This window comes from Egretta garzetta, unplaced genomic scaffold, assembly GCF_000687185.1.
Source record: "Egretta garzetta isolate BGI_Z169 unplaced genomic scaffold, ASM68718v1 scaffold541, whole genome shotgun sequence".
In the NCBI taxonomy this organism is placed as follows: domain Eukaryota; kingdom Metazoa; phylum Chordata; class Aves; order Pelecaniformes; family Ardeidae; genus Egretta; species Egretta garzetta.
In genome coordinates this window covers 90,543-100,900 of record NW_009258682.1, presented here as the reverse complement: position 1 = coordinate 100,900, position 10,358 = coordinate 90,543, and the positions used below count along the sequence as shown (strand labels likewise).

Below are 10,358 nucleotides of genomic sequence, written 5' to 3'. Positions count from 1 at the left end.
TGAGCACTCCCCTTTGAGAGGGTGGCCATTGGCTCCAGCGGCGAGATAGCAATTACATTTCCTGCAGTACCGTGTGTAGACGTGTCTGTCGGGTGTTCAAGGTTGTTCGAATTTCCTTTGAGTATGACTCTCCTAGAAACCCGAATGCTCTCCAGTTTACCTAATACATGTAATTCACAAGCACCAAAATGGCTGGAAGTTGGAAAGGGTAGTCTGGCCTAAGTAGTTTGGTTTAATTACCCGTGGCACATGGACATATCTGACCTTGCTCATTAAGACTTCTGCAGTATCCCAGTTGTAGTCCCTAACACAGTCTATTGCATTGGCATTGTAAGTGGCAAAACCCCCTTCTATTCACTTCATAACTTTTACCCCTTCAAAAGCATACAGGGTGATGTGTTACTGGAACTTGGAGAATATGGTGGTAGTGAGTCTGATGTAAATGTGTACCTTGGTAGATTTAATTGAAATACTGTATCTTTAGTGTCCACTGAGTTGTGGAAGATGTAATTCAACTCTAATCTATTATTCAGACCAGCAGGAGGTGGATGGGCTAATGAAGCACCGTGTTCATCAGGGAAGGGCACGCAGGAGGCCTTTCAGGGCACAGTAACCCCCCTGTTCAGCATGGGGTTAATTCAGTGGCCAGACCAGAGAGACATGGTGGGAAGGACTCTCAGGCTCTCTTCACAGTACAGGAGGTGCCCTTGTTGCCCTCACAGCATTAGTTCTGGATGGAAGAGTTTTGAGGAGGTTTTAAGTATATCTGCAGATTAAGTCAACAGGCTTGAGTGACAGTGTTTCCACACACTTTCTCAAGAGGGCACATTCGCAAAGTCAAGGTAGAGAGTTAAAGCAACTACTTTACAAACAGCACCGAGCATCCTACGCGTGGAAGACATGACCGCTGTCTTCTTGGTGGCCCGAGACCCATCAGTCAGTCATGCCAAAAGCCCCAGCCTGCATTTGCTTCGGGGAGACTCCATGCTCCCCTTGCCATACAGCAAGGAACGGACCCACGTGAGTGTTAACCCCGTCAAGCGCTTCAGCAGCAGCTCCTGCCCTTTAATTTTCAGAAATGGGAGAATTCTGTACTGCTTGCTTAGTTATGGCTTCGTTATTGAGTGCTGTGGGGTAAATTACACACAACATGTGATATAATGCTCCTTTAGGTCCTGGGAAAACTAAGGAAACTAAAACTTCATTTTACTTTGAATAAATCAGTTTATTTTCTCTGGAGGCAAAAGCTGGCATATAGATTATTTACACACCACAGTTATCCCAGTAAGCAGAGAATGGGAGAGATGTTATTTTTAGCATCCAAGAAGCTATTTTATCCCTTCCCCTAAACCAGCCAAGTTCTCCATAAAATGGTTGCTTTTCCTCTGCGTTTAATCGCTGTAACTGACGTACATGCACAAAAAAACCCCACCTGCTACACCCAAGAAGAAAGCTTCAGACACAAAACTGAGGTTGCTATTTAAACTAAGAATTCAGGGCCACACTCTGCTTTCTCTTGCATGCGGGTGATCTTGACTCCTGTAAGATCAAGTAGCAAGTTGGAGTGCAAGAGGATTTGGACCTATAGCTTGCAGTATAACGAAACTGCTGGTTTAAAACAAAGACTAGCCCAAATTAATTCAGAGTTAGAAAGATAGACAACCCGCCCCCTTGCTACCCTATTGAAGAAGCAAACAAAGGAGTTGAGTGTGCCAAGGACCAATGTAAATCTGGCCTTTGTTTAGCATCTCGAGTTTTGCATCCAGTGTAACAGCTTAGGGTGAGTAACTGTGGCTCTGCTGAAATTCAGTAGCTGACATCACTCGGAAACTGCCTCCGGCCAAGAACCTATTGTAAATGAGCTGCCAAACTTCACTAGGATATCCTGTGAAAATGCCTTAAACAAACAAGCAGCTAAAGCCTGGCTTAAACAAGGCAGCCATTCCTCAAAGGAATCTCATGCGATGCTACTTGAAAACACAACCTAAATGCTAGCTCACTCCTCTGAAGCAGTCACTGCATTTTGCACGGCATTCATCTTTGCAGGTGGTTTGTTTTGTTGTCCGTCCGTCGGTCCCCCCTCCTTCTGCCTCATGATTTCTGCTGATACTGCAGTGCCTTTTTAGAAGAGATTTCTCATGTTTTTTCATATACGACGTTCCACAGAAACAAAGATGCAGACTGCTTTACCTTCGGGGGGAGCAGAGGAGATTGAAAGGTGGGGAATCAATTCATCTGTTGGAAGAGCTGTCTTTGGGCAACTGCTCAGTGAAAAAAAGCTCTACAGGTTTCCCTTGTTAACAGCAGACAGCTGTATAAAGATCTAATAAAAAAACCCAGAAAGTCTTTTTTTTTTGGCCCTAGTAGGATTTTATAGAAAGGTAAATAATTTACTTAGCTGAAAGCACCTTTTTTGCAATGAGGAGAGGGATTTGAAGGATACATTCACAGGCATGTATATTACTTAATATCCCTCCATACCTCACCGGCAGCCAGCCTGTCGTTGTAGGGGTAGGAAAGCAAGCAGCACAACCCATTTTGGCATGAGTGTGCACAGCCACTTCTCTGCAAACAGTGTCGGCAGCATCTTCCACCCACCTGCACAAACCAAGCACATTACCTCCAGCCTTTATGGCACCCTCTGCCCTCTGAATAGCATGGACCTACAGAAGTGGCACAGTTGCATAAAAATCAGTGAGAAATGACCATCACATGAAGACAGAACAGCTAACAAGACAGGGTCCCTCCTGTCCACAAGAACGTCATTGTCATCATGTGGCACATTTCACCCAAAAGGACCCAAGCCAGCTTACAGGGGGGTTTTTGTTTGGTTTTTCTGGTTTTTTTTAAACTGCATGTGTACATCATCTTACACAGATGTAACTCTCACCACGCTTGGCTGCCACTAAAATAAGCAGTACACTGTTTTGAAAAAATACAGGGCCAGACTATCTTGTGTATCTACAGCAGTCAGTCATTTCTCTTCCACTATTAGCAGAACCACACTTAAGGTTGAAATTGGTTAGCCGATAACAATAACAAAAATTAAAAGACAATTTAAACTGAGATACAAGCATGTTGGCAGATGGCTCACACTCACCTTGTTGCATCTGTGCAATCTTGAATATGATGCGTTCAAGCAATAAAGCATTACAGGGTAGAACATACGACCCCATCAGTGTTTGCACACAGCTTAGCTACCTGAAAGTCTTCACCATCCATCTAGTTACATTAATTGTCAGTATAACAACTGGCAGCGTGGTAGTACCCCCAAACTCATTCTCATTGTAAGTGGCTGACAGTAATTCTAGTTCTTGGGAAAGACAGAGGCAGGATGTCTGCTTTTTTGTGTTATAAAAAAAGGAGTGAGAGGTAGGGAACAGCAGAAAGTAGAGCGCAGGCTGGTGTTTGTTTTTTTTTTCTCTGCTGTAGCAACATGGGGAACATGGTAGGTCTTGTCTTTGCCCGCCACTTTTTGCTCATTTTTATCCCACCCCGTTAGGCTGCAGTTAGGCTGCTTGTGAGCTTTTTGTTCCACTTGAAGGCATTTCCTCCCAAGCCCAACTGATTCCTTGGAGGATCAGAGTGACTAAACACAGTGCATCTCTCTTCTCTCCCCAGGTATCCTTTAGGTATCACTGTAGATTATACAACGAATGGCGTCGGACCAATCAGAGGGTGATACTCCTAATCCCAAAGTCTGCCAATGTCCCCTCCAACCAGCAGTCCCTGCTGGGCCTGCAGTCCCTCAAAAGGAACTCAAAGGAGACAATTGTTTGATTGGGGCAGTTCTGCACAGGGGCCATGCACTAAAAATGTTTTCCTCAAACTCACTGGGGTCAGGCACCATCCAGAACCCAGGAGTGTGCTACTCTGGTTTATAAACTCTTCGCAGAGGAATAAATCACTGTTTGAATTCAAATCATGGATGCTGCAATCATATGATATTTGCTAAGCTGCCAAACTTGTTTATTTAGCAGATACTGTATAGAATTCTACAAACTCATGTTAATACTTGCATCATCAAGTGATGCAAACTTTTTTATTGTTTAAAATATTAAACTATGATAATTAACAATGCAAAACAGGTTTAACAAGTGCTTTGTTTTTATCGTTTCCTGTTCCTGCAGTATTATTTCTTTAGGTAGCTGGACAATGCTGTTTTTTCTTTCCTAAAGCACAGCAATGGCATTCTCCTAGTTCAATTTATTTGAATGTCTTTTATACCAATATTTTGGATTATTAAAATTTGTGTGTACTGAGCTCTACAAATTGGCATATTATATAAATGCTATAAAGTGATTAGAAAATTATCTTCTCTATTTCCTATTTGGCAAGGAAGTTCTGACAGGAACATTCTTCGGTAGTAAATTTAGCGAAAGAGAAGAAATGACACCAATTGCAAGTCTTCCTACTCGAAAGTATTCTAGTTTATACCACTCAAGAAAAAAATGAGAGCTTATTTGATGTAGCATGTGCTCTATGGGAGAAAAAGCTTAGTACACAAAACCAAATCTGTTTGTTTCTTTATTCTGTCTTTGGACCAGTCTAGCTGTAGTCATGTTATTTAACAATATTCTTTGTAACTGTCAATTTCATGGGGATATAAGAATCAACTACCTAGGGGATATAAGAATCAACTACCTATATAAAGCAATAACAGCCTCATTCAGACATTAATCTAGTTTCACAGCAAGCCAAGATGTGTAAGAAAATCATGAACCTGCAGATTTATACTCATTAGTCTGCCAGTAAGGTCAGGGGTTGGTCATATGTTTGGCAGTGGATGCCTGCTTCTCTTCCAGAGGAAGCTATACAAGATTCTGAAGACATGGACATCGCAGACTCTGTGATAGCCTAAAACCCAGAGTCCTTTTTTTTTTTTTTTTTTAAAACCCTCTTCTCAAAGGCAACTACCTACCTGGATAGAAGACTGAACATACAAGCAAGCAGAGAGTTCCAGGTTAAAAGAAAACCTGCTAGCCAGGGGCACAGAAATAAAGCAAGTCTAGCTGGGTCAGGACACTGCCAATGTTTTAATGCCTAGACATTCGCTTCAGGTAAGCTTTCTTCAGAATTCTGTTACTACTTTTGCTTCTTGGGGAGAGACCACAGAAAGCTGGCCCATGGAAGAAGTGTTATTCTTAAGTACTAGTCTTTGTTTTGTTTCATGAAACAGAAAATGAGGATGATATGGAATTAAGTAGCAACTAGGAAAACAATTACTCAAATAAACTGTAAGGCGTATGCACACAGATCAGCATAGTGACTTGGCCCAGATCATCTGTGTTATTTCAAGTTTTTTGTTGAAAGACAGTTTATTTAATCTGAAAAAGGCATATTGAAGCAGCCAAAGAGGAAGTATGGTCCAGTTTAGCAAATACATTACTACTGTAGTTTCTCTGCTCGATGCATGAGTACAGCGAAAATGACTGGTGACATCACTAGCAACAGCCTCCTATGCATTTCCTTGAGAAAAAAAATTGCCGGAAAAGATCCAGTCACACACTTGCCCTTTTGCACTAAGCCCATGGAAAAAAACCATACTTTATATTCTTCCTTGGTTTTCCTAAAATATAAGAACAGAGAGGTGGGTGATAGTAATTCTTATGCCCACTTCTCTTCTGAACTAAAGACTTGCAGACAGAATGCTCCTCTGACAAGTATTGCTTTTTCATCCACTAGTTGAGGCTGTTGGCACACCAGGTCCAAATCTTGATTACCAATTTTAAAACTGGATCATTAGGTCAAATATTCTACAACAGCAACAATACTCATTTTCATCTGAATGGATGTGAAAGACAATTAGCTGCAGCAGTAGCTACAGCTAGGCAAAGCTCCTGGTAGTACAATGACACCTTTGTTACGCTATCCTTAAAGAGTTCCCAGTTAAGCAAAAATAAAAGTTAACTAATGAAAAGATCGGAGAGGTCTTTTTTTTTTTTTTTAAATAGTGTGACTCAATTTCCTCCTCAGCAACATTACACTTCTCATGCAGCTGGCCTTGCCATTTACATTCCTTTTCCATGTAAGCAGCTGTATAGAAGGAGCATTATTCAAATCAGTATTTTGAGCTGCAAGCGATAAAAGCAGCAGCAGAAGCTTAAGCCACCCAAGAAAACCTTCGAAGAAGCTGCAGATGTAATACAGTTTTGTTCCTTCCTCTCACATCCTGCTTGCTGGTGACAGATCCTAAGTGTACAGAGTTAAACCCACACAGAGTCCACTGCGGTTCGGTATTGATGATGAGCAAAATGCTGAGTGGGGAAGTTCTACTTCTGCGTAGCCTTTTCTCTGCAAGACTAGCCTATCACTACATAAAACAAGCAAGACAAAATTAAGGTAAGGTTAAGTGAAAAGGTGTGAGGTTCAACAGCAGGAAGCCGGGCAACTCCTTGCTCCGTGTTGTAGTGAGGACAGAGCAGAGGAAGCAGCAGTATAAACCAGTGAGGAAGAATAAGGGAGAAGCATGTTCCATGGGTAGAAGAAACTGATACAGAAGGACATAACCGAAGACTCAGAAATACCATAGCCTTCTTTCTGTTTAACTGGAAGTAAGTCATGGCATAAGTAGGATTAAAGATACTTCGGGGTTTTGATCTGTTGGTTGGTTTATTTTTTTCCTTTACTTATATAATATATTTACTTATATATATATATATAAATACAGTATATTTACTTATATTGTATAGTTCTGCCAGACTGAGACTTCAAACTGTCATGTACATTAAATTTATTAAAAAAGAGCCTTACATCAGTTTTACAGTAGGAAGTCACACCGGGCAATGTGACAGCTCTGTACTTAAAGGGAATCGGGGTCAATATTATGCAACTGGTCTTTGATGCAAGGGATACCATCAGAAAGAGGTATGAAAAGCTACTGGGAGAACCATTTATGCACTAAAAGAGAGCTAAAAGTGCTCTCCCTTTCAAATGAAGGTAAGTTTAAAAAAAATAACTGTTAATAATAATTAAGCTCGTCATCTGTTGTTGCTTATGAGACCAAGCTCCATTTAACACACAGCTGGTTAATTAAACAAGCATTTTCCTTGCAAGCAGAAGTGAGTATTGCCTGTTTACTGCCAAATAGTGGTTTTGGGTATTCAAAAGTGTCTTTAAAAACTATTAGACAATGCAAAATGTGCAACAGAGGCCCCTAGCTTTATAGGTACCTAGCAGGCCCATAAAACAAGCAAGCCTGGAGTATGGGTGTATAGGATGTAACATGACTGATGATGATACCACACTGCATACTAATACACTGCTGTTAATCTTCATTTTGAATTTTATTTCCACATAAGAAAGTTTTTTCAGAAAACTCAAGAGTTACATCTCTCAGCAGCTGCCAAGTTTGTTAATACTTGTGATTGCTTTCAGTTCTTTACGGTTCTTTACTGACAGCCTCTTACACCTCATTGTGGCAATGCTACGAAGTATTTTTTCCTCCCTTTGATGTTGAGAAGTTACTGAACTGATTGTGATTTTTCTTCAACTCTATTCTAAGTGTACAAAATACTTTCCCAATAAAACCTGTTAAAATACAGAGCCAATGTTGACATTCTATCTATCTACAACATCCCGTTACAAACACCGGGACACACCACCTTCAGAAGCAAAATGCTGCAGCTGCAGAGAAAACCAAGACTACAGTTTCATTCCATGACTTCTATTATGGAGAAGGTCAGACTTGCTTGCCAATAATCTTTCCTGTTCATAAAATGCAACCAGCAAACCAGCTGTGGAAATTCATATCCAGGAGTGAATTGAGAACTGTAGGAAAATCCTACTAATCAATCAGCATAAGCTGAAGAGTGCCTTTACAGATGCCACCAAATGTAACTTTCCTTTCTTCAAGGTTACTCACACAGAGAACAAGTCCTGTATTTATGCAGACCCATAAAAGGAAACCAGAGGAGAGCAGCAAAGGACTCCAAGCAGTGAATGCACACTAAGCAAAACCTGAGATAAAATAGCTAACTTTTGCCATAATCCTATGATGGATTTACTTGAATATCAGAAATAATTAAGTGTCCCAGTGTTTCCTTGAGGTTAACCATAATATACCAGGAAAGGCTAAATAAACATTCACATCCATCATATGTAGCCTCCATTCCCTTTATAAAAATCACCAGTTAGTACTAGTTGTCGTATTTGGGACATAAGCTTTAAAAGCTTTTATTGCCCATCAACTACTTGCCGCCTTTGCCTGGAGAAAAATAGTTCATAGTCAATTGCTATGTAGTCATTTATGCAAAAGCAGCAGTCTTTCCCCCCCACCCCCCCACTGGCTTCCAGTGCAGTATGAATGAATATAAAAGGCACTGTGTTGCAGATACACTGATAAGGCAGTTAAATTTCTCCATTAAAACTTAAGACGAGCATTTAAAGTTGCTTCTTTTACAGAAGCAGACAAATGAATAATTAGCAACTATTGAACAGAAAATGTATTTACATTACTTACATATTCATGTATCTTTCTGTATTTTGCCCTCTGCTTGGGCAAATATTATGTAGGTATAGGCAGCAGGGGTAAAAAAACACATCAGTCAGAGGCATAAGACAGTTCATAGCATAGAACTATAATTGACTACACTATGTAAAATAATTTGTACCACAGGGCCACAATTGATTTATTAATGAATTTGTCCACTGTAAACAAAGAATGCAGTTTACAGGTTTGCTGCTTTTGCTGTGAACAGACCCAAAAATCAAACTTTTGTAGAAACAGGGCCAGCTGAGAGGAATGGGTACCTTGCTTCAGGAGTGTTCATCACACAATACTAGTGCTGTACCGTTCAAGCACTTGTTCCCTGAACAGATTCTTACTCTGGTTTTCACAGGAACTAAAGTATTTGAGAAGATAAATTTCTGGTACAGTGTTTTTCTAGTTGCAAGCAGTTAAGTTACTAAACAGGTTTCACCTTGCCAGATTGATACAATTTGTACCTCTTGTCAACTGTAACAGAGCAGTACCAGGTAATGACAATCCCCATCTGTTGCCAACTCTAGAAAGGACTGAATGTACCTATAAATAACCTTTGCATGTTACTGTAACGGTAGTAATAATAAGACCTACTAAAATTTTAATCACCAGTTGAACACATCCACAGAGCTAGGATGTTGTTTGCTTCTTCTCTGGCTCATTACTGAACAACCTCCAGCAAACATGAACACAATTCACTGCATGTAGCCAATTAGCTCATTTTTCAGTGGTCAGATACCCTTACCAAATCCACCCGTGTGCCTTCTCGCACCCAGAGTGGTGTAGATTATGGCAGTAACCACAACAGCCAAGGTGGTGTGTTCTGAACGCAGTTCCAAACTGACAGGAAAAAAAGTGCTTGTCACAGACATTGTGCGACAAGGAGAAAAAACAAACCTACTATTCCCATAAATATCTGGCATTTGCTGCACACAGTGGCACAATGCATTCCCTTCCATGAGGCTGGTGCTTTTCACTACAGCACTGAAAGGTTCACCCTCCCTTGCAGTAATCAAAACGCACTTCTGGACTTCAGCGTAGGAAGATGGGTAAGAGGCAGGAAAACAGAAGCTGTTCAGTTCAATAAAGCAGAAACTTTCAAAAGTTATTATGGAACTCGCGGGGAAGTGCAGGAAGTTTTGGGTTGGATTGGTGGGGTGGGTTTTTGGAGGTTTTTATTTGTTTGGTTTTAGTATTTCCATAGTAAGATCTCCACCTGGTGGTAGGATGTTTCACTCTAAAGATTAGGGTGAACACACGTGCGCACACACTCCCCAGAAGGGTCATTTGTGTTTCCCAACACTCTTCATGTCAGTTTCCAGAAAAGAGCAAAATTATTTTTCCAGAATAAGCATTTTTCCCATTGTTATCCATCACAAGAGTGCTATTTACCAGAATATTAACAAGACTCATGTAAAAGCTCTCTTTGTAGAGAAAATGGGTTTCAAGTATGTTTCATGATGGCATGACTGGCTCAGTAGATGAGGGGAGAGCAGTGGATGTGGTCTACCTTGACTTCAGCAAGGCTTTTGACACTGTCTCCCATAACATCCTCATAGGGAAGCTCAAGAAGTGTAGGCTGGATGAGTGGACAGTGAGGTGGATTGAGAACTGGCTGAATGGCAGGGCTCAGAGGGTTCTGATCAGCAGGGCAGAGTCCAGTTGGAGGCCGGTAGCTAGTGGAGTTCCCCAGGGCTCAGTACTCAGCCCAGTCTTGTTCAACTTGTTCATCAATGACCTGGACAAGGGGACAGAGTGTACCCTCAGCAAGTTCGCTGGTGACACTAAACTGGGAGGAGTGGCTGATACGCCGGAAGGCTGCGCTGCCATTCAGCGGGACCTGCACAGGCTGGGGGGGTGGGGGGGGCGGGGACTC

The 10,358-nt window shown here is 41.3% G+C and overlaps 1 protein-coding gene across 1 annotated transcript in view; it reads left to right on the top strand.

Moving 5' to 3' along the window:
• MARCHF3 (membrane associated ring-CH-type finger 3) overlaps positions 1-4,799 on the top strand; it is a 75,074-nt gene extending 70,275 nt beyond the window's left edge. The window contains exon 4 of the mRNA XM_009648959.2: positions 3,622-4,799. Coding sequence (XP_009647254.1) covers positions 3,622-3,780 — 159 coding nt within the window. The 3' untranslated portion in view covers positions 3,781-4,799. The remainder of the gene's footprint in view (positions 1-3,621) is intronic.
• Positions 4,800-10,358: the final 5,559 nt, after the last annotated feature.